This window comes from Protopterus annectens, chromosome 2.part0 (assembly GCF_019279795.1).
Source record: "Protopterus annectens isolate FY-2018-M chromosome 2.part0, PAN1.0, whole genome shotgun sequence".
Classification (NCBI taxonomy): domain Eukaryota; kingdom Metazoa; phylum Chordata; order Ceratodontiformes; family Protopteridae; genus Protopterus; species Protopterus annectens.
In genome coordinates, this window is record NC_056728.1 from 971389307 (window position 1) to 971415225 (window position 25919).

General features: G+C 38.2%; 1 protein-coding gene across 1 annotated transcript in view; it reads right to left on the bottom strand.

The window, feature by feature from the left end:
• The window catches only part of LOC122792799 (extracellular matrix organizing protein FRAS1-like), a 4352848-nt gene that overhangs the window by 2949473 nt on the left and 1377456 nt on the right, over nucleotides 1-25919 (bottom strand). The window contains exon 22 of the mRNA XM_044060368.1: nucleotides 25508-25648. Within this exon, the coding sequence (XP_043916303.1) occupies nucleotides 25508-25648 (141 nt within the window). The remainder of the gene's footprint in view (nucleotides 1-25507; nucleotides 25649-25919) is intronic.

A 25919-nucleotide genomic window follows, 5' to 3' on the forward strand; every position in this document is an offset into this window, starting at 1 on the left:
CCACTGACGCCTCTGTAGGAGCCCCTAGCTTGATTTCTGCCTCTTGGGCGCCTATTTCTGCCTCTCTGTCTCTGGAGTTGGCTGGAAAGGACCAATTCTTCGAAGGCCAATTTCTGCTAAACCTCGGAGGTTGGACCTGTAAGAAATCTTTGACTGTTTGGACAGATTTTGCCTTTTCTTCCACCTTCTTCAGAACCTCCTGTGCAGTGGAGCCAAACAAACTTTGTTTCTCCATGGGAGCATCTAGGAGTTTTGATTTAACATGATCTGGTAAGGACTGTTCTTTCAGCCATGCATGTCTTCGAATCACTGTTCCAGTCATAGCTGACCTAAAGGAAGCCTCCAGTGCATCATAGCCACATTTTAAGAAATGGTTACTGACCTGCTGAGAGTTATGTACCAAATCCTGAAGAGACTTGCGGTCTATAGGTTCAGGAGAAGAAAGTTTTTATTTATCTGGTCTAACAAATATTCCTGATATTGAATCATGTGAAATTGACAGTTTAATGCCCTCATGGAAAGAGCAGCAGAAGTATAAACCTTTTACCCCATCTCTAATGCTCTAGATTCCTTTCAGAGGGTAGAGGGTTTTAGCAGAAGCAGCTGCCACACCTTTCGGGCCCTGTGAAATGGTTTCTGGATCTGCAACAGGAGCCTTATACAAATGGTAGTGTGTGTCCGGTAATATCTGTCGGGTTTGGCAGGGGCCGGATGAAGAGGATCAGGAGCAGTACAGGCATCATTAAATGCATCATCAACTACTGTTAGTACTGGAGGAATGGCTAAAGGCCTATGCTGTGGTAAGTGTAAGAAGGTCCTTAGCCTTTTCCTTGAATCTGAAAATTCCTGGCCCTGCCATTGGAAATGCTCCCTCAAAGCATGTAAGGTTTCCCCAAAGGAAAATTCCTCAGGAGGAGAAGCAGAAGGAATGGAGTCTTCTGCATCAGAATCCTCATAAGGAGAATATGGGCCTTCCTGAGGGTCAGTAATGTCTGAGTTCTCCGAGGAATAGTCTGAGAGACAGGTTCAGGGTTCTACCCTGGGCCTCTTATCTGAAGGGGCTGAGAGGCCCTGTCTGGGTGAGGCTGAGATCCCCTGATCAAAGAAATGAGATCCTCAGCCAGGCTGAGTATTTGTGAACTAGAGGAGGGTCCCTGTGGGGTAGTTTTAGCAGGTAAGGCCTTAGAAGATTTAGCTGCTTTAGCCGTGACAAAAGCCTTCATGGACATAGAAGCAGGAGGCCTAGCAGACCCACGTGCAGGGGTAGATATGTCTAAAGGAATAGTATCCGACAAATCCTGGGAGCCTGCTTCTGTAGCAGTAATATCAGTCACTGAAGGATTCAACCATTGTCTGTGAGGCCTCGGCCGAGGCTGTCGGTTGTACTGTTTCAGGGTTCGGAAGATCCGAGGACTCGGTTTCAGCCGAGACCAAGACACTCGCGTTGGCCTAACAGCGGTTTCAGCGAAACTGCGGACCGCGTGTCGGTCCTTTTCCTTCCGCTTTTAGCTATTTGTGAAGTCGGAGTCTCCGACGGCATTTTATAAGCAAAAGCCCCAAAAACTCCTCTGCAACTCCGACCGGCGTCTAAGAGTCGTCGGTTGAAGGAAGCACAGGCTAGACAAGCTGATACATCGTGGTCTGGGCCTAAGCAAGGAAGGCAGTAAGAGTGGAAATCCTTATGAGGTATTTGTTTCCCACAAGTTAAACAATTATTTACTTTTTCTGACATCGGCTGAGGCAAGAAAGAGTCCCCAACGGGGTACTTAGCTTTTTAGAAGTCTTCGGTAGTAGAAATCACTGGATCTGACCGACCGGCACTTGCGAACAGCTTCTGCTTCGGGCACCACGCGGCAAGAAAGACTGGGGAAAATGGCGTCGGCTGATGCCTTTATACCCAATAAACAGCAGCTATGATGTCGGGTGAAGTGCGACATCAGCCGAGGCCAGACCCAGACTTTGGAATCAAGCCGACCGAAGGGCTGCCTGAGGCAGGACAACCCATATGTTAGGACTGCAGATGCATCCTTGAAGGACATCTTAGATATTTTTGAAAAGTATAAAAAAGACCTATGGACATGGGAAATCTGACATGGTTCAATATTTATGCAAAGGTGAAAGCCAGATTAATCAACATAAAAAATGGCAGCCCCAAAGTCATTCGAAGAGAAATACAGGCAAAGGCATTCAGACATGGACAATTTCACAATAGAAAAACAATATCACACAGAGGGAATGTAGAACAGCAGATTAGTAAAGTAGAAGTTGAAATTATGGAGTGCCTGCGAAGTGAAGGATTTGATGTAGAAGGTCTAACACAGGTTACATCACAGCATGATAGAACGAGTCCACAAAGTAAAGAGAAACAGGAAGATACGGAGACATCTGAAGAAGAAATATGGACATCGGAAGGAAAAGAGAGTATGGTGCAATATCTATGAAAAGAAGAAAGCAAAACTAATCAATACAAAAAAAGTAGCACCAAATATATTTGAAGAGAAATACAGGCAAAGGAATCTGGACATGAAAAACTTTACAATACAAAAAAATAAGACAAAGAGGAAAAGTAGAAAAGGAGATCTATAACAGAGGAGTTAAATAAATAGAAAATGAGGGTATGGTGCACCTCCAAAGTGAAGGATTCAGTATGGAAAATCTAATTCAGAAAGCATCACAAAAGGACAGAGCAATGGAACTCCAAATTAAGTGGAAACCAGTAGAATGGGAAGCAATTGGTCAGGTGCCATTAGAATATATTTTGGAGTCTTCCACAGGAATAGAGTATAAACATTCAGTTGAAGCAGGACAGCAAGAGAAGGAACAGGAAGCTGCGGAAACTCTGACACAGTTAATGTTGAGGAGTGATAGGCCAGTGAGCTCTCATAAATATGACAGAGCAACGGATGCCATAGGATGAAATTGAAGAGAATGTGCCACAAGAAGATGCAAGAGAACTTTCTACAGAATCCCCACAGGAAATGGAAAACAAAAAATGTGCCCTCAATTTAGAAGAAGACAAGCTAAGAGAAGAGTTGCTTGACTTAATAGAGATAGATAGACATATTAACATTAATGAAAAAATAGACTGCAGAAGGTCAACAAAACCCAAAAAGTCAGAAGTTTGATAAAACAAATGAACACAATTATTAGGACTGTCCACAGTGATCCATGCAATATAGCAGAAGTAAACAGGATATATTAATGTGCAGCTAAATTAATAACTGATAAAAGTTCTACCACAAGAACACAGGGTAGTGAGGGAGAGAAAAGGGGAGAAATCGAATATCATCATGGAAGTATTGAACAGAAAGAACTGTAAAGCAACTAAGACAAGAAGTGTCACTGTTAGAAGAATACAGAAGTGGGAATAGATCAATGAAAACACTTAGAAAGACAGACGTGATAAAAACAATGCACGGTATTACAACAGCTCTATCATGCACTACTGCAAATAAACTAAAAATCTCAGCACAGGCAGATAAACTTAGAAGATATGCAGATAAACATAAAGGAGAAGTACAAAATAAGCAATTTATTCATCATCTTCTTTTGGCTGTTCCCGTTAGGGGTCGCCACAGTGGATCATCTTTTTCCATTTCTTCCTGTCCTCTGCATCTTGCTCTGTCACATCAACCACCTGCATGTCCTCTCTCACCACATCCATAAACCTTATCTTAGGCCTTCCTCTTTTCCTGTCACCTGGTAGCTTCATCCTTAGCATCTTTTTCCCAATATACTCAGCATCCCTCCTCAGCACATGTCCAAACCAACATAATCTTGCCTCTCTGGCTTTGTCTCCAAACCTTCCAACCTAGGATGACCCTCTAATATACTTATTCCTAATCCTGTCCACCCTCATCACACCCAGTGCAAATCTTAACATCTTTAACTCTGCCACATCCAGCTCAAACTCCTGCCTTTTTGTCAATGCCACTGTCTCCAACCCATATAACATAGCTGGTCTCACTACCCTCTTGCAGACCTTCCCTTTCACTCTTACTGGTACTCATCTGTCACAAATCTCTCCTGACACTCTTCTCCACCCATTCCATCCTGCCTGTACTCTCTCTTCTTCACCTCTCATCCACACTCACCGTTACTCTGAACTATTGATCCCAAGTATTTAAACTCATCCACCTTTTCCACCTCTACTCCTTGCATCCTCACCATTCCTCTATCCTCCCTCTCATTCACACACATATATTCTGTCTTAGTCCTGCTGACCTTCATTCCTCTTCTCTCCAGAGCATATCTCCATCTCTCCAGGGTCTCCTCTACCTGTTCCCTACTCTCACTACAGATCACAATGTCATCTGCAAACATCATAGTCCACGGGGACTCCTGTCTGATCTCGTCTGTCAACCTGTCCATCACCATTGCAAATAAGAAAGGGCTCAGAGCTGATCCTTGATGTAACCCCACCTCCACCTTAAACGCATCTGCCACTCCCACCGCAGACCTCACCGCTGTCACACTACCCTTGTACATATCCTGTACCACTCTTACATACTTCTCTGACACTCCTGACGTCCTCATACAATACCACAACTCCTCTCTAGGCACCCTGTCATATGCTTTCTCTAAGTCTACAAAAACACAATGCAACTCCTTCTGACCTTCTCTGTACTTCTCCATCAACACTCTCAGAGCAAACATCGCATCTGTATTGATGACCCAGAAAAGTTTTATAGAAAATTGAGAAACAAGGTAAAAGGAATTGAAAGACCGCCAAAAGAAGAAATAGAAATATTTTGGAGAAGTATCTCTGAAGATCCTGTGGAACATAAAGATGCTAAATGGATAGAAGAAGTAAAAGAAAGAATAACAAGTTTTAAGGTACAGGATGAGACATGGGATGTATTAACAGCCAGAGAGATTGAAACAAAGTTAAGAAAAGCCTCAAAGTGGAAAACCCCAGGCTCAGATGCAGTACCTAACTTCTGGTTAAAAGTATTGCATGAAGATTTAGCCATGTGTAAGAACTATATATATATGCACACCCCAAAAAGACACCAACCTGGCTAACAACAGGAAAATCAATGCTCCTACTTAAGAGTGAACCTGCAAGCTACCCTAAAATTACAAACCAATAACTTGCCTTCTGACGATGTATAAGCTATACACTGGAATTGATGCTGATAGAGTTTGTAGTCATTAAGAAGAAAACTCAATTATGGCGATAAAACAAAAGGACAATAAAAGAAAGTCAGAAGGAACAAAGGATCATTTGCTGTTGAATAAATTCATACTGGAGAATTGCAAAAAAGGGAAGAATTTAAGTATGGCAGAGACTGACTACATGCATTTGATAGTATCCCACATTCATGGATAAAAGAGTGCTTAAAAATGCTTAAGATACATCCTACACTAATCAACCACATTACAATGACCACAAAACAGTGGCAGACCACTTTGCAATTAGGCCATGATAAAGGACTAATTATTACTCCAGGGATAAAAATTCAAAGGGGCATATTACAGGGTGACTCTCCATCACTGCTGCTATTCTGCCTTGCCCCTTAACGCATTAAACTGTCTACTTAACAGCTTAGGCCATGGCTATAATTTGGCTCCTAAAAAACAACAACGTGTAAAGACTTCTCATCTTCTCTTTGTTGATGATTTGAAACTGTATAGCTCATCAGATGAGGAACTGAAAGTACAACTGCAAATTGTCAAAACTTTTTCAGATGATATAAGAACGTCATTTGGTCTTGATAAATTTGTAAAAGCAACCTTTAGAGCAGGAAAACTGCAGCACCAAGAAAACATTAATTTGGGACAAGAATGTGATATAAAAGAACTTGAGCAGGAGGGAGTGTATAAATAGGATACGAAGGATCAACAATAAAAAATGAACAAATGCAAATATAAGTTAGTAAGGAGCAATTTAGAAGACTTAAATTAATCCTGAAAACAATGTTGACATCTAGGAACAAAATCCAAGCTATAAACCAATTTGCTTTTCCTGTCCTAACTTACATTTTTGGAGCGATTGACTGGCCCCAAAATGTGTTGCATAGATTAGATAGGAAAACAAGACAGATGCCTCATGATCTCCAAATGATTTATAAAAATCTGTGCATACCACAAATATATATTTCCCGTTACAAAGGAGAAACGGGCCTCCTTGAAAATGACTACATGTACAGATCTGCAGTTGTGGGACTCCACACATCTGCTGACCTCACAAGACCCAAATATACTGAAAGGCATAATAATGTGATGAGACACTTGCACTGGGGATTGTGCAAACATTATGGTACTGAAGTGGCTGAAAAACACCAGAAATATAAGCCACAAACCATCACAGAAAATGAGGAACTCTACATCACATGGGATCATCCACTGCCAACAGTTCAAAAGATAGATGCTAGAAAACCGGATGTAGTGGTCCAAGGAAAGACAACAAAAGTAGCACTGATAATTCAAACAGTCACACCCAGTGACTACAGTGTCCTGGTACAGAGAGAAACAGTCATAAAACATCAGGATTTGCAAGCAGAATCAAGAGCAATGTGGAAGAAAGATATCCAGATAGTTCCAATGGTAGTAGAAGCAATGAGTCTTATTTAAAAAAAAAAAAAAAAAAAAAAAAAGAGTCTGCAATCATATTTAGATATGCTATCAATACATGCAACTCCATACAAATTGCAGTTGTCGTCATTACTGTGCACATTGTGGGTGCTGAGAAGTGCACTTTTAGCTGATATCAAAGAGTGAAACAATACTAATGTCATGAACTTTAATCATACTTTGACTTAGGAATGGGGTCCATTCCCGTCATGATATTAGAAACTCAAAAGATTTGGAGAAATTAAAAAGGAAAATATAACAAAACATGATAGATTTCTGAAGTATGTGAAAATATTTGGAATGGAACATGTCAATTCAGCATCGGGAACTCAGCTGGAATTTATATATATCTTCCCAAGATACAGAAACTGGTCTAGACTGGATGGAAATTATATTTCACCAGAGACTGTGTATTTCATTGAAAGCTTTGAGATCTATCCAATAACTACATAAGATAATGCACCAATAAAAGACAAGATAAAGATGAAGAATAGCGATATAAAATGAGACTGGCACTTTCCAACATACCTGTTAGAAAGAGAGGAATTTAAGGAATGGGTACCAGATGTGATTCAAGACTTATTAGGGAAAACAAAAAACTGAAATCACATCTCTTTTAGGTCCCCTGATACAGCTTCAGTACTGGAAAACAAGTTCCAGTCCCCTGCTGTATGTAATATTCTCTGCTGAAGGCAGATTATTTCTCCCAAAACTTTCTTATATAATAGCAGTTTTTGTGGTATATAGACATCTGCTAACATAATCCTCCTTCCTTGCTAATAGCCCATTACTAACACAAATCTACCACTTCTATCTTTTTTCACCCCGCTTCTATCACTATTGGAGCCTCTCTAGCAATCAGTACTATCACACCCCTTTTTCCTTTGTCCATGGCATTCTGCTGAATATCCATCCTAAACTCCTTTCTTTGTCAAATTCACATGCTCATTTCTATCCAAATGTGTCTCCTACAGCACTACTATTTCCACTGCATATTTAGCAAAAGTCAATAATCTTTCCTTTCTGTCTATAAAGCCATTAACATTCAAAGATTATATGGATACAGTAGCCATCATGATAAAAAGTTATAGTTCCCACTTACTATAAAGGGCATTGTTTTTGAATGTTTATTTCCAACATTTGTCTTACATACACACACTGTTTGGCAGGATGACCTTTTATAGGGTTCCTTCTTTCCATCTACATTTGAAAATAAGTCACATTTTTCAATATTTTTGCTTTAAAAAAAACCCATAAAAAATCAAAACACCCCTTAGAACAAACACACACAACTATGTAATTTTTTAATGACTGAACCCTCCAAACAGGAACATTTGCCTCAAACTGAAAGCTGCACCCACAGGCATATCCCAGTCTAATGTAAAGGTTACCAAAGCTAAAGTGCATGTTACAGTATATGCTCCCCATTTACACCAATTTCTGTCATTTTTTTTATCCCTATTCCTCTCCCAGAACTGAAAAACAACTTGATATTTTCAGAAAACATTAACTTTCAGTGTAAAGAAAAACTGGACTGGCTACCTTTAAATAAGACAAAATTAAGTACTGTTCTATTGAATGAATTAAAGTATTAAGGCTGCTGGGAAGGATACTATCTTTTATTCCTATAATTTAAAACTATTTTCACTGAACTGCTAACTACTGTAACTTTAAATTTTGCATTTCCCTCTGCAAACAATGTTCAGAACTCTGAAGACGAATTGCTTGCACCTGCAGATACCTTGACTTCATGTAAAAGTAGTCAACAATGAGAAAAAAAAAACAGCTAACAACTTGCAGATGCATGAAGGAATCTTTATAAAAGAATGCACATAATTTCCCTGGTTAACTAGCTCCAGCATCAGACTTCCTGTCTCACACTGAGAATATTTGCTAATGAGAAAAAAACAAGCCAATATCTGCATATTAAAAAAAGCTTAGCATTTGTCATGGCTTTCATTATTTTGTAGTATTTTTTCATGCCTATTGGCTTATAAAAAACTTGTTTGCAAACTTGTTTGCAGCTTAAGTCAAGGACATTAGTCAGACATTCACCCTTACAAACACAAGAGAAATCACCATCTTATTTCTAAATGTACATGTTTATACCCAAACTCCACAGCCCAAGACCGCATTATATTGCTTAAACTTTTCTGTTTAGCTTTTGTTCTCTTGTTATATGGTAAAACATGTTTCTTACAACTAAAAAGGTACTTGTTAAAGTTTAATAACTTTATCACATACAGTCAACGAAAAGCTCCCCACTACGTTTAAAATGCCCTGACTACACATTGTACAAAACTGTTTTATAAACATAACATGCAGTTTATATAATAAATATTTTATACAAATACTAACAAGAACAAAACTTGTTTACTTACAGTTGCCTTTTCCCCTTTAGTGTTCTTCTAAATATTAAAGACATAATGTGGGGTACATCCTTTACACTCCACCCACAAGTTTAACAGTTGATAAAAGCCCAATCTTTTCTCATCTACTTTTATTTGCAAAGCCATAATTCAAAAATGTAATTTATGCCTTATAAGCTCACATTTATTCATTAATTTCAGTGTTGCTGATTTGTCTTCCTCATCATCTCCTTCTAAACAATTCCTGTGCTTTGCTCTGCCACTCAAACATTTTCCTTTATAACACAGGAAAATGTTTCACTGGTAAAGTATTTCTATAAGTTTTACTTTCAGAAGAATAAGAAGCAGAGTCCCCCTACTACTTGCTGCCTCACTTTTCGATGAATAAACTTTTTTCTTTCTTTTTTTTTATTTCCTCCTTAGCTTGTTCTGCATTAAAATGTCTTTGATCTTCCAGGAAAAAAAAATATGCTGAAGACAGCTGGATATAGCAGCTTGATTCTGACACCTGCTTCTCGACAATAAACAAACAGTTGATATTTCAGAATATTTTTCAGACTTTGTATAAAGCTGGGAAATAGGGAGATGCAAAAAAACAAGTTAGAAGGAGCACGATCACCTTATATCAGCTTAGACTTCCACAATATGAAGAATTCCAAAGTCCAAATAAATAAAAAACAAATTTATTAATAAAATGTTTTTATTAATAAATTTGTTTTTTATTTATTTGGACTTTGGAATTCTTCATATTGTGGAAGTCTAAGCTGATACAAGGTGGTCGTGCTCCTTCTAACTTGTTTTTTTGCATACATTACGTGGACTGGGCTTAGTGACTGTTTTTCCATTCATCTTTGGTCATATATATATATATATATATATATATATATATATATATATATATATATAGATATATGGGGAAATCCTTAGCTGTGACAAGGTTACATGAAGATGAGGCTCAATAATTAACAGCTAGGATAGGAAGAGATGAAATAAAAAGTGTTATATAAATCAATACGGAAGTCTTCAGGAACAGATGGCACTCCTGTATTAATTTAGAAGTTAGGAGGGAAAAAATACATCAACTGAGCTAAATAACTACAGACCAACTGCATTATCATCACCTCTCTCAAAAATTCTAGAAAGAGTTATTCATAAACAGGTAACGGACTACCTACTAAATAACAAACTTCTAACCAATACCCAACATGGTTTTAGACCATTCCATAGCACAACTACAACTCTATTGTCTTTTACTAACATCATTAATCTCCACAGGAGCAATAATCACTTTGCATCTTCTATCTTCTTAGACCTGTCAAAAACTTTTGATATGGTCTCCCACACCCACCTTCTCAGCACCCTCTGAGACCTCCATTTGTGTAATTCCACCATTGCATGGTTCAAAGATTACCTCACAGGGCATCAACAAGCTGTCTCATGGCAACAGACCCTTTCAACCTTATTACCAGTTGAACTCGATGAGTCTACCAAGGCTCCATTCTAGCCCCACTCTTATTCTCTATATTTACTAACAATCTCCACCTTGCAACCACTCACGCATCTCTCATCCAATATGCAGATGATATGCTCTGCACCCTCCCTACCAGAACTGCAATCACTTACCCAGAAAGTCTTTCAGGAAATAGAGACCTGGCTAACTAATGCTAACTTAACTTTAAATCCCCCAAAAAACAAACTATTAATATTCTCACCTAACAAAACTTCACCCTCCCCTAACACTTTCCACATTACCTCCCATAACAAAACCTGCATAACTCCCTGTCAGCACACAAAACTATTAGGAATTGAAATTGACCATAAACTCAGACTTGATATTCACATATCTCAGACAGTTAAAAAGGTACACAAAAAACTTGGTACCATACATAGGAACAAACACTTTTTCACAAATAATACCAGAATAGCCATTGCCCAAACTCATCTACTCTCCACCTTACTATATGCAGCACTCATTCTTACTAACCTCAAGAAATCTGAATTGCAAAAACTGGAAGTCTGCTACAATAAAATAGCAAGATTCGCCACTAATTCTTCAGCTAGAATTCATCACTGCCTTGCACTCAAGCAACTCAATTGGTTAGAATTTCCACAACTCCTACACTATATACAATCTTCTATGGCCCACAAAATCCTCTCAGGGCCTGATAAAATACCCTCCCTACAACTCTATGCTACTACGAGATCCCTCTGATCCTCCAACAAAAACCAAGTACAAACTCATATAGCCAAAAATCAAGCAGCTGAGTCCCTCTGCTAAAATTATGCAGGTAAACTCTGGAACACTCTAACATCTAATCTTACCTCCACATCATCTCTAACAATATTTAAGCCATCCCAAAAAAACTATCTACTTAGCAAATGGATCTGCCCATGCACAACCCGTGGCTGATTTGACTACTACTTTACTTCTACTTTACTTATCACAAATCTCAAGCCTGCACTATCCTAGAATTAAAAGAAAGTAAAATGCTATGATTATGCTTCATTGTTAGGACCTTAGTCTTTATGGAACTGTATAAAGTACATTTATCTAACTGATCAGAATTTTCCTGTTAAACATCTCTAAAACTCATTCTATATGTTATCATAGTTGTATAGATCTTTGTTTTTTGTCTGTAATGCACTGTTGTATCAGGAGCATTTCTCCGGGTCTCCGCTGAAAAAGGACATGTGTCCAGTCGGACTTTCCTGGTAAACAAATGTAAAATAAAATAAAATAAATAAATAAAATAAAGTTCTGAAAGATTTTGTGAAAGGAGACAAAGGAGAGCCAGCATCTTACAAAAAAGCTAGCTGTAATTCACAAAGATCATAAAGAGTTGTCAGATCTGGCTTCATCTATACCCATTTCAATTTTAAAACATAAATGTGTCTACCCTAACTAACAGAAAGGCAAAAATATTATCAGACTAGACAGATACAGATCAATGTGGTTTCGGGAGGGAAGGTAAACATCTCACAATATTAATAAAATGAAGTTCCCAAGGGAACTGGACTCAAACAAAAAGTAGCTCTTCCTGGTCTATCTTGATGCAGAAAAAGTATTCAGTAGAGTCAGCTGGGATGTTATGAGTAGGGCAATGTTAGTATTTGTGGTCCCTGCTAGGGTAATGGGGTTAATAAGGACATATGAAGGGTCAGAGGCAAGAAGTAAAGTGGGAAGTTTACTCTCTGTTAAACTGAAAAGAGGAATCAGGAAGGGACGTTCTCTTTCCCTTTGTTGTTTGCTTTATATTTACAGCTGTTAGCCAAAAAATTAAGGACTCGCAAATTTAAGGATGTAACTGCATGGTTAACAAGAAAAGTTAGCTTTATTTGTAGATGATATTAATTTGTATTTGATAAATCTGAAAATGACATTTTTAGTGATGTCCAACATTTTGAGGGAGTTTCAATTTTTTTTGCAGACACAAAACTAATGAAGATAAAATAAAGGCTATAGCTGTAAACTACATACCCACAAATAAATTGGTTCATCAATACCCATAGTATAAGGATATAAGATGAAGTATTTAGGTGCATGGATTAAAAAGGCTGCTGTTATGGCAGCAAATGATGTGTGGGAAGAGACTAAACAGAAAACAAATGCAAAAACTGAGAAATGCAAGTAAGGGTATAGAAAACAGTTGGGAGTGGAATTTACTGGAGGAAATGTTTTTATTTACTTATTTATGCATTTGTTGACCTGCCAAGTCCCATTAGAGCAGTGGTATTTTTTCAATGGATATAGAAGGTAACTGAGATGGGGCTATGAAGGAGGGAATCCGGACAGCATGACAGAAACTACCTTCCCTATCAGAGATTGAAAATATTCACAGGCAAACAGAAAGGGATGGGAGTGCTCAGTGAAAGATCACCCCTGGTAGAGAATTTAGTGAAGTCTAGAAAAGAAGATGCTGTTAAAACATGGCTAACTAAGCATATAAAATATGATTAATATAAGTTAGAATCTATGACCAATATAATAAATTAGTGTTGTTAGAAAATATTGTGAAGAGAGAACAAAAAGATGACTTACAAAGGAACAACAGGAAGAAATCTGTAGGGCTCCCAATATAAAAACTCCAGAAGGTTTACAAAATTTTGCATGAGCATGTTTGGAAGAGTACTTTTATATCCGTGTAGACTTCAGAGCACTTTTCTCAGATAAATAGCAAATGCTGAAGATGTGATTGAGTACAGAGAGAAGTAATTAAGAGCATGTTTTTTTTTTTGGCAATGTAACAAGTTGGCAAATTTTAAAATGTCTCAGCATAGTACTTTGACAAAAATGTTGGGGGTAGAAATGGAAATAACTAAGGAACTGATTTTTAAGACAGAGTTCCAGGATCTTAATTTCACAAACACAGTAAGTCCTTCCTACACATAATGCCACTAGCCGATAAAAAAAAGCAATTACTAAAAACTAGAAATCAACATCTATACCAAACATAAAGTTTGGATATTCTAAAGTAGACAAAAAAAACTTGAGGTGAGATCTTTACAAAAAGGAAGTAACACATTTCACAGCTAATGATTTATGTAAACTCCTAGCTCAATTTAACATGTGATGATTTAATGAAGATGTTTATAAAGTCACAATAATACTATAATAAAAATCATAAAATGATATGGAAGTTTGACTGAATTTAAAATAGTCAGTGGATCCTACAAAACAAATTCTCAACTGTTTTAAGAGTCAATATGAAAGCAAATGTGCCAACCTATGAACAGCAGATCATTGATGTACTACACTTCATCCAGGTAACTTAAAAACAATATGTTAAACCACTTTAAAATATATAAAGACTATATTAAAAAAAAACTATCAAAATCATAAAAAGATGTAATGCATAAGCCAAATGTCAAGGGAAAATACACATGCACAATGCAAGTATCTTCATAAGTTTTTTTTCTCATTATGTGGAGATACATATCTAGTAATTTCACATACTAGAAGAAAGTTTCAAGGGGCAGTGTGAAGGAAAAGTTGGATTTTAGGGGCACCAAACCAGAAAAAGTAAAAAAAAATCTAATTAAAATGAATGTTATATACTTATCATAACATTAGAGCCATGTTGTTATATTTTTGTGTGGTTCATCCTTTGGGACTCACATCTGGCCTTGCCATTTTCAATCTTTGGGATCCAGGGCACTGATGGCTCCCCTACCCATAATTCCCTCACCATTCTCAAATTACCTTAGATCGAGTTTGCCCCATGTAAGAATATATGCAACAAGTAATAAAACTGTGGTTAGATGAAACATAATTCAATAGGAAAAAGAAGGACAAGGGTACCAAATGAATAATAAGGTAACTAACCTGCTGAGCTTAGAGACAAGGAAACTCCCATAAAGGCTACCCATTCTCCAAGGAGCTTGTAGGTGACAATTTGGAAAGCAGATTGTGGGAGGGATGTTGAACCAGATGAAAATAGGACAACATGGATCTGTCATTAAGGTTAAGTACATAACTTTCATATCCAATTTTCTCCATTTTCATATGATTCAACCTTTGGGAAAGAATTCCTAAGTACTTGACTTCCCAGATGGAATTAAGGATGTTGCTGAGAACAGCAGAGCCAGAGGAGGAATGAGTTCTGAATTGTACATCCAGTTTATAGTGAGACAAAAAGGTATGCACTGCAGACCAGGTAACAGCTGCACAAATCTCCTCATTCAGAAACTCGATATTTAAAAACTGCAGAAGCTGCGACTGCTTTTGTAGAATGTGTTTTCTTTTTCTTTGAGAAGTTTAGACCTTACATTTCATAAAGAAAGGACATACAGCTAGACAGCCATCTTGAAAAAGCAATTTTGGAAACTCCATGTCCCAGTATAGATTTAGAAAATTCAATGAATAAGTGGTCCGATTTCCTGAAGTATTTACTTCTATGTAAATAAAATCTAAGTTGTCTATTAATGTCAACCAAATATAATGCATATTCCCCTTTATTAGAAAATTCTGGAAAGAATACAAGCAAACTGATGGTCTGATATGTTTGGCTTGGATGCCACCTTAGGGATGAATGATAAGATTTGGTTTCAGAAAAACGCTGTCGTTGTGAAATAAGGTGGTTTACATGAAAGAGGTAGAAGTTCTGAAATCTTCTTAGCAGAAGTGACTGCCACAAAAAAGACTGTCATGTCAAGAATGGAAGATCCCTGAACCTGCTGGCACAAAGTGGGACTTATGTGAGAGCCTGAGGCATCACTGTGATGTTTCATGGGAGTACAGGATCTCATACAGGAGGGTGAAGAAAAACTCCCTTAAGGAAAGCCTTTGACACCTTTAACATAGCTGTTGCAGTCTTGTTACAGCCAATGTGAAACATGGAAATGGCTGCCAGTTGAACTTTGATTACTGAAAAAGTAGAACCCTTTTGGAATAATTCTGACAAGAAATCTAAAACAGAGGAATGGTGAGTTGAGAATGGGTCCAAACCACTCCCTATAGCCCAGTAAGAAAACAATTTCCATTAACTTTGATGCACTCTTCTTGTGCTACATTTTTGTGAAGCAGAAAGAATATGAACAATATTTTCTGTAAACCTGGCATTCCTGGACATCATTAAAATTGGACTAACCAGGGGGTTAATTTCAAGAAGTCTAAGTCTGGGAGAGGATACTCAGAAGGATGAGAGCTCAGATCCTGCACCTGAGCATTAGTCCAGGGTGGACTGCGCAGTTGAGACCAAAGATATGGGAACCAAACCTGTCAAGGCCAGTATGGGGCAATGAGGATCACCTTGGTCTTGTCCCTTCTAGCTTTTTGAATGACTTTAGTAAGAGGGAATGCATTAAGGAGACCTGTGGGGGCAAATTGTAGATCACAGCACCCCTCTCCCCAATCAGTAATTGTCCCTCTGGAAGGGTCAGGGCAAAGTAACCACTGCATTTGCTGTTCAGGTAGGAGGCAAATATCTCACAGCAAGGTTGCCCCCAGTGACTGAAGATTTTGTTCACCACTGTTGTATTGAGGGACCAACCAATAGCAAAACACAGCATTTGTCTCCTAGTACACTGCAAGTCTCTAGGATGTGTGATGGTATTACAAAGCGATGGGAAGACACCTCCCATTGCCAAACGCTCATGGCCTCTCGACACAAAGGGTAAAACCTGGCTCCCTCCCAATTGTTGATGTACCAGACCACTGATATGTTGTCCGTTTTGAATGTAATCGCACTCACTGGAAGACAGTCCTGAAATGCCTTCAACATCAAAAGAACAGCTCTCATTTCCAGAAGACTGATGTGGAGATTAGTATCCAAGGGTGTCCATGTAGCTTGAACAGCCTACCCCTCGTAATGTCCCCCAACCCTAAACGTGAATCATCCTTGGTAATTACTGCCATAGGGGAGAGTGGAGAGAACAGACAAACTGTTATCAATGCTGATGTGATCCACCATTTTACGTGGGTTCTGCCTACTGTGGTTAACTTGATCAGGGTGCTGAGACCACTGGACTGAGAAATTCCATTGTGGAAGCCTCATTTAAAATTTGGACAATTAGTAGATTCTTGGCTGGAGAGTTGAGGAGTGAATCGTGTAACTATGGGAAACACTTGAGGTAGGTTGTTACTGTTGCCGTGCATTTGATAAACACCCAGGGGGCTGTGGTGAGTCCAAAGGGCAGAGCTCTGAATTGAAAATGACTGGCTTGCAGCCAGAAATGGAGAAATCTACTGGAGTGTCTGTGTATTTTTATGTGATAACAGGCATCCTGGAAATCAATGGAACACATTTATTTATTTATTTGCTATTTGTTAACTGGGTTGGTTTGGCTGGGCAGATGCCCTTTTTCAGCAGAGACCCGAGGAGAAAAGCTCCATTACAGCAATGAATTTTTTTTCTCAATAAATTAAGTATTTAAGCACACAATCATGAGGAGATACATACAGCAAAAATAGATACATTTTATACAATGTTTGAAGAGAAGGAAAAAAAATAAACAGATATATACTGTTATGTGCCATCCATAGTCCTTTTTGAGTACAAGCAAAATGGACTGTACCATGACCATCCAGAATTTTGTCTGTTTCATGACATTAAATTGCTCAGGTTCAATATTGGATTTACGGCCCCTGTCTTTTTTTTTTTTTAACTAAAAAGAACCTGGAGTAGACACCAGATTGTTGGATGATTCTTTTTGCAACAGTTTTGGGGACTGGGGGTTGGCAGAGTGGTTAAGATGTTTACCACACAGAAGATAGAGCATTTAAGTTTCATTTTGAGGGGAAATTGGCTAGGCTTAAAATGGTCCACAAGGGCAGTCAGCCTAGTAATTATCTATAAACCTTCTTTTGCTGTTGTGGATTCTAACTAACTGGGTGGCACTATGGAAATCCTTGATTTTGCCTGAGGCAGTCTTTGAAATGGAATTGAGTATCTTCTGGTTATTATCCTTAACATCCAATAATCTGAAGTGATGGCCCATCAGGTTTGAGGGTAGAGGGATAGGTGCCTCCCCTAATGCCTCCAGAGTGCAGCAGTCATGCAACCCTTCAGAAGCAGTGGAAGGATTTATTGGAAAAGGGTCCATGAAATCCTTGGTTTTGTGGTCCATTTCTGCCTCTTGAGTAATGTCCATTGAAGTTACCTCCTCCTCTGCTGCAGGAATATCTGTCTGAAGAAATGTCCCAAGTAGGACCCTGTGATTTTTGGAAACGTTTTTCTCCCCTCCTCACCAATTCCTGCAGAAGGTTTTCTGAGCAGTGGAGAAATGGGTTCCAATGGCAGAGAGAGTCCTACCATTTTGGACACTTCTTATCAGTGTGTCTCCTTAACTCTTGGACCAAAAAATATGGCACCAAAGCAATGATGAAGGATGTTTTAAAGCCCTCTGCAAAATCACACAACCACATCCTAGCATAAAGCTATACCGATACCTGCTTCTCTGGCTGTCTCATCAGCTGAATTTGAAAGCAGATGCATGGATACATTTGAAACAGAAGATAAATTAGAAAGCTGGGATTCCACACTCTTCTAGATATCCACTGGCATGTTATCTGGTGAACTCTTTGGTCAATTCTCTCTGGAACCAGACAACAATTTTGCCTCTACTCAAAAAGGACGATGGCTGGCACATAACAGTTTATATCTATGTTTATTTTTTTTTCTTTCTCTTCAAACATTGTATAAAATGTATCAATTTTTGCTGTACATATCTCCTCATGACTGTATACTTAAATACTTAATTTATTGAGAAAAAAAAATCCTTGCTGTTCCCTGCTGAAAAAGGGCATCGGCCCAGCCAGACCAACCTGGTTAACAAATGGCAAATAAATAAATGTGTTCCACTGATCTCCAGGATGCCTGTTATCACATAAAGATACACATACACTCCAGTAGATTTCTCCGTTTCTGGCTGTAAGCCAGTCATTTTCAATTCAGAGCTCTGCCCTTTGGATTCACCACAGCCCCCTGGGTGTTTACCAAATGCACGGCAGCAGTAACAGCCTACCTCAGATCCTTCCCATAGTTACATACTTGAGTGTTCTCAGCGAAAAGTCGCTGAAGCATATGTCCATTTTGCAAATCTGTCCTAAGCCTGGGACTCCCTGTTAGGGTGATGGACAGATGAACTCTTCTCTGAGAGTTCCTTATTTGTTGCTGCAGCTATGATTACAGCATCCACAGGGAACCCTTACTCCAATAAAGCCTGTATTTTGGCATTGCCATATTCCTGTCAGATTTCTTTCATATGGGGTTTGCTGTATTAGGCTTCTTCCAAGCTCACTAAGCCATTACATAAATAAGGACACTGGGGGGGGGACCACCCAGGATGTAGAAGAGTCATCTCCAAAAGCCTCCAGAAACACAGATCCTTCTGGGGATGACATATCTGTGAACCAAACCCCCTTTTCTCTTTGACCAGTTCTACAATTCTGCCAAAGGAGACATCTCCAAAGGGGGATCTTTGGGGAAACTTACACTTCCTCTAAATCTGTGTGTTCTGTGAAATATTCTGGTTATCCGTCCAAGTGCTTCAATTTGCATGTCTGCTTTCTATGTAACTGTCACTAAGGAATACCTGGTGATAGGTCAAAATCAGACTGAGAACTCAAAGGCAGTACTTCCCCCAAGACTTTTGGAGGCTGACTGTCCCTGTCAACAAGGAAGAGTGGATTCTGTAGCAGAATACATTTGAGGTTGGGTTGGATCTCTCAAATGTGAGATGATCCACTGGAAGGCCTTGAAGGCCATGGAAGAGACAGGAGCCGAATACGTCTCTCTAAAAGTTGATAGAAAAACCCCAAAGTCTCAACCCTCACTGACTGAGGCTGACATCAGATCCAAGAGGAATGGATGGCTCCAACAACTTTGGAGTCGGTCCCTCTCCTCAGACATCAGCTCTAAAGCTTCGGCTCCAACTTTTGTCTAGATTTGAGAGGTGTGAAGTTGAGAGAGACACAGCCAAAGTGGATGGCACGACTGCCATTCAAATAGGTGCTCTGGAATGTTTGGACTAGAGGGCTTCAGTTTCGAATGAAGCACCTGCAATGGAATAGAAGAGGGAAGGTTGATGGTAATGTTCCCAACTCTGAGGGGACTGAGCCAGGAGGACCCCCAATTTTATCTGTGTCTGGAGGAATTTCTGCATTATTCTGTCATCAGCTTTGTGAGACTCCTAGCAGAATGGGCAGACCTGGAAAAAGCAATTGACAAACCCCTAGATCATTGTTGTAGAATGGGAAAATGCACCTGAGGACTGATCAGATCAGGACCAAAAAACCTGGTTGGAGATGGAAAGTGGATCTTAGGTTTCTGAACCAAAGACTGAGGCATTTTTGGCACCACCTTCATGGAAGCTGGGGGGGGTCCAGAGACCACATTTTAGGTTTCTCAATCCCCTTCCCGACAGCCTTACTGCCTGGGATTGGATCCTTCTCTCTTGGGAGTTGAAGGGCACAGAGAAACTACTGAAGATGTGGATGATGGACGGAGGCCTTTCAACATGAGTTTATCTTTTCTGCTCTGAAGAGCTTTATGACCAAAGGAAGCACAGGCTTCACACTGTGTTTCAAGGTGCACCACTCAAAAACAGTGCGTGTACAGGGAGTGAAGTTCCGGAGGAGGAATTTTGTAGCCACACTTCTTAAAACTATTATCTGACATCATAAAAGTTGTTAAGAGACTGTACAAATTTGAATAAAAACCCTACTCTAACAATAAGAACTACATCTCCAATTAAATCAAGTAAAAGTTAAGTCAATACAAAGGAGATAGCAAACTAGGCAAAAGAATGTATTACTATTGCATACATTTTTCTTCTTTAAATAAGACGGGAGGGAAAATGACAATGTCATTTCCAAAAAGGTAATTAAATAAGTAAGTAAAAGGTTAGTAATGTAAAGTAATAAATTCGAACAAACACTTATCCCAACAAGCAAGCTAAGAGCCTCTGCAACCATTTAGTTGAAGTGGCAAACGAGATCTGAGGTAAAATGACAGTGGTGAGGAAATTATGTGTATGGAAGGAGTCAGAGCTCTGGATCCAAAGGTTTAAAGATGCTGAGGCCAGATCAGAGTCCCAAAAGTTGAATCAGATGAAAACTGACCAACACTGGATCATCACTGACAAAAACAAAAAAAAAATCATTGCTTACATCTCTTATACATTAGCAGAAAAGAAAAAATAGAAGGTGCACAAAAGAAACAGGCAAATCTGACTTTTCAATCCAAAATGTAATCTACAGCAATGCTTGATGGCTCAGGTACATTCTGGGATGGTCTTTGAATGCAACCATGTAAAGAAAAAAGTACTGCTTCAGTTAATGAAAAGAAACAGAGTGCAATAAAAGGGCAGAATTTAGGAATACTGTATACCACTATAACAAGTATTGAAAAAGGAATAAAAAAAAAACAAACAGGATTTGAAATTAGCATTACAAATCACACAAAAGCCTACTGTGTTAAGCTGGGGGGGGTTACATGGTAAGAAAATGAGACATATACAGGAGAGGTGGTAATGACAATTTTACAGCAGCAGACAGCACTTGACTATGATCCTTTAGTAAGACTGCCAGGAATTCCTCTGCCACCTCTCATCATGATGTTTTCCTAGGATTTGAAGGGAAAATACACAAAGCAAATTTGAGAGTTACCGAAGGAAGAAAATAATCTTCAAATTATTTTATTATGACAAAAAGATTTGTAAAGCGTTTCATTTCATCACAAATGCAGTATAGCTGCTATTTAATTGCAAGACACAAACCGATTCCCGAGAAGACTTGTTCATACTTGCTTTCCTCAGAGATCTACCGAATAACGGGTCTGCTGACTTTCCATGTAAAACATGTGAATTATATAAATGTGTGAGAAATTGGCATTTTTCAACAGAGTGAGGGGAAAGAACACCACCAACAGTTCTTACAGGTACCAGCAGGATTCCCACAGAAATGGTCCTTGGAGGGGTTAAATGAGGATTGCGAAATTTTTAATGAAAATGGCATTATTTGTACTAAGGATTGTTTTAACATTTTTAATTACAGTAGCAAAGATAGGGCGGCCGCGGTGGTGCAGCGGTTAACATTGCTGCCTCACAGCAAGAGGTTCTCCGGTTCGATCCACGGCTGGGGTGCCTTCTCTACGGAGTCTGCATGTCCTCCCTCTGGTCGTGTGGGTTTCCTCCGGGTCCTCCGGTTTCCTCCCACATCCCAAAGACATGCTGTAGGTGGATTGGACACTCTAAATTGCACCTAGGCATGAGTGCGAGCTGGTGTGTGCCTTCTGTGGAAGGTTGGGCTGGCAACTCGACACCATAAAACTCCACTGTCAATCATGTGCAGATAGGTGATCCGCTGTGGCGACGCCTAACCGGGAGAAGCCGGAAGAAGAAGAACTACAGTAGCATAGATACCTAGGTGACTGCTTAACTAAGCTTAGACTATTCCCTAGGAAGATGAATCATGCATTAACTATGAACAGTGAGTTTATAGGGAAAATGAGTCAACAATTTACAGGAAAAGTACCTACAACCATCTGGGACATTCATTTTTCATTTGTTTGAACAAATATGTTAACAGGGACATTTACCCATACAACAGGAATAAGAATTATAGAGCTGATAATTTACCTGTGGAAGAAATGATGATTTGCGAACAAATTATGCTAGATAAAATGGTGCACATTATGAAAGCTGACAAGGGGGAAGGAATTGTTCTAATGGAGGTTTTTAATTATTATCTTAAAACGTTCAAGATCTTATTTGATGTTAAAAGGTACATTCCCTTATCTCAAAATACTTTTAATCCATAATACAAATGCATAGATTTGTTTCTTGAAGATATGGTTTTGCAGAAGATCACCCTAGTGAATTTAATTTCTTGAGGTGTGAAAAACCGCATAACCCTACAATTTTTGGAATATCCAACATTCATAAATCCCTTAAATGACACACCTTAGACCAAAAGTAGCTGTCCAGGGTTCTAAAACCTATCCCTTGGCAGCATATACTGATGGAAAATTAAAGCTATACACAAAAAAAACCCCTCATCTCTTGAAGGATTCCTAGGATTTTTTAAGCACATTGAAAAAGCAACTTTATAGTGACAAAATACTTTTTGTCATTACAGACATGACAGTTCTCTGTGATTCCTCATGACACATGCTTACAATATATCTCTGAGGTAGTGTCTAGTTTTGATTTTTTAAACAAGGAGACCCATTTGATAGAGTTAATGGAACTTGTTTTAAATAACAACAGTATCTATTTTGTGCCCTAAATTTTTCCATTTTAGTTATCCTGGGAGCACAAATATGTTTTTAATTTAAAACATCATAATTGTTGGAATTTATATGTTCATTTTCTTATTATGGACCAACATTATAGATGTCCTGGATAAATTTTTGGGGTATTAATTAATTCTACTACTGAATTTTTAAGATTTACATATCAGCATTCTTTGAACATTATTTGGATGTACTGATCAGCAAAAAGACAGAGGTTTTGTGTCCAATATTTATAGGAAACCAACATTTTTGAATTCATATTTACATTTTAGTTATCACCACCATTAGCACATAGAAAAAGTTTGGTTAAGGGGCAATACGCAAGATTGGCAAGAAGGATTTCTGATCTGGATTTTGAAAAAGAATGTGACCTCTTAGGTAAAATGTTTTTGGAAAGGGGGTACCCTGAAAGGATGATTAATAAAATTAGATGTGAGGTCAAATAGGAAAGGCAAAGGTTTAAAATACTATTGAGTAAGGACCTTGAGAAAGACAAAGGTGTCAGTTCATTGGGTGATGTGGGGAGTGAAAAAAGACCATTTAACTCAGCATTAATTTAAAAATACTTTCTAGATTGTTTAACATTAAAATAATTATTAACAACTGGGGTATTTTTAAGTTTGCTCAAGTAGTTAGTGATATTTTAGGGGCTCGTACTCAATTTGTTTTTAAGAGTGGACAGAATTTCTAAAACACTTAATAGAATAACAGGATTAATTTTAATGAATCAAAGGCACACAACAACATTAATATAAACAAATGTGGACACTGTAGTCAATGTGAACACATATTTGGTGTTAACACAAATAAAATATGAGGTGGGATTACTAATCTACCTATGAATTGTAACTATTTATCTAAGGGAGTGGTGTACACCGGTTTATGTGAAAAATGCAAAACCTTTTACTTGGGTAAAACTGAAAGAACACTTGCTAAGAGGATATATGAACACTTATGACATAAAAAAATGTAACTATAATAATGCATTTTGCAAGCACTTGAAATTATACCCAGACCACACACAACTCAAGTTTGCAGTTTTAGATTAAGTCCCTGAAAACCCCCATGGAGGGCCATAGGAAACATTAATGCAATACATTTAAATTCCGTGGCAATTTTCATTGAATGCGGTCTCAACCCCCTGGGATTAAATAAGTACTGTGTTAAAAACTTAGATCATCTAAGCTTTAATGATTGTTTACAAAAGTTTGATACAAAATTAGGGTAAAAAACATTTCCCTTTTAATTTACTTGCAGTTTTTTTTTTATCTTCACACTTTGTTTTTCTGTCCATTTTTATAAATTGTATTTCAGATTTCTTGGTTTTTAAATCACAACATACTTGCAGTACTGGAATGTTTAAATTAATTTCTTTGTATGCTTGTTTAGACACTTAGACTTTTACAGGCTTATAATTCATTTTTAAAAGTATAGGATGGCTTTGGATCAAGTTTTTTAGTTTGATTGTTACATAATTGATTACTTGTTCATATGACACAGTGCATTTGATTATAAAATGATTCTTTGGGAGTGTGGTACCAGGTTCTGATGAGGTCCTCTGTAGGGAAGGACAAAAGTGCTTAACCTTGGTCTTGTTATAATAAAATTGGAAATAATAGTCCGGTGTTTACATGCAACAATTTCTGGTCTCCACCTAACACTGCAGATTATCTGTTTACTTTGCTAGTTTTCTGCCATGCTGGCTTTGTCCTTTATTGCATCATTTCAAATATTAACTTACCAAGTCCTGGGTGGCCATATGGGATAAAGACTTTTTTTTTTACAATGCCTAAAAAATACTTGAGGAACTTTTAATACTTATCAAATGTATCTTCTTCTTATTTAGACCTTCCTCTACAGTGTCCTAAGAGAGTCAATGCTGACAGCGCAGGTTTGTAGCTGTTGTCACGGTGACCACTTACAGCCAGCAATGTCTAGAACCTTTTTTTATACAGGAAACAAAGCAGAAGGTAAGCACAAGACATAAGAATGGAGAGCGGGCAATTCTATGACAGCATTCAAATGAAACCCTGAATTACCACCAGACAATAGGCAGCATGCACAAAAAGAAAAAGACATGAAACAAAAATTCCTAATTTCAAGGAAATCTTCAAAAATATGCCAGTACGCAAGTGACAAAAACGTATTAGATCTCCACAGTAAAGCAGGTGGGGACAGAAACAGTGACAAAATTTAAATATGATGGCAAAAATGGAAAATTAAGAAATTTACCAGAACAGGATGTGGAGCTGGGATAAATACAGTTCATTTCCAGCAAGAACAATGGGTGTTGTTAAATTGGTTGAAATCTGCAGTTTTTCTTGTGAGGAGACTATATAACATCACTTTTCTGATAATGAAAATTTCAAAAGTAAAATCCAGTGTAACACAACAACTCTTTGATACAAGCAACTTTAGTCTAAAACATGATCAGCAAAATTGGATTTACAAATACAGCTGCAATAACTTAATCTTACCCATCAATGTGCAAGTGTTTGCCATAAATAAGTGATCAGGACAGTGGACTGGGTCTAGGGCTTCAACAAACCCAGCACTTCTCAGTACTCAGCTGCTGAAACCTCCATCCATTAAAAACCTACTAGGAAGGGAAAGAGTTAATACAGAAATGCATGTTTACTATACGAAGTGGCACTACAGCTTTTACAAAGTTATGTCCCACAACCTGCAAGTAGTCTTCAACTGCTGCACTTGCAGCAAGGAAAAGTAACTTTATTCACAAACTGGATGTTACTGCTACCAAAAATTACTATTAGAAAAATGTTATTTTAAGATAAATCTGACTTTATAGATAGGAAAAAGAGCACTCACTGAAGCATTTGTCTTCCTTTTTATAAAACCCTGCTGAGCACTGTTCAGTACAGGTGCCTTCCTGGAGAACGTAGCCATCCATGCACTGCAAACAATCCGTTCCAAGTGGTCCACTGCAAGCATTGCAACTCCAGTCACACTCTAGAAGCAGAAAAGCGCCACAGGTAAGAACTTATAAAGATAATAAGACCAAACAAAATAAATACAAACAAAAAACATCCAATGTTATAACATTTTAAAGCTATTCAGATGTTTCTCCTAATGTTCTTTACAAGACAAAATTAATGGCTGCCCTTAAGAGGCAGTTACAGAATGATACCACCACCTTCAGCACCACACACACACACACACACACACACACCACAGCTTACACATCACTGGTAGAGGATATCTTTGTGTAGCATATTTTTAA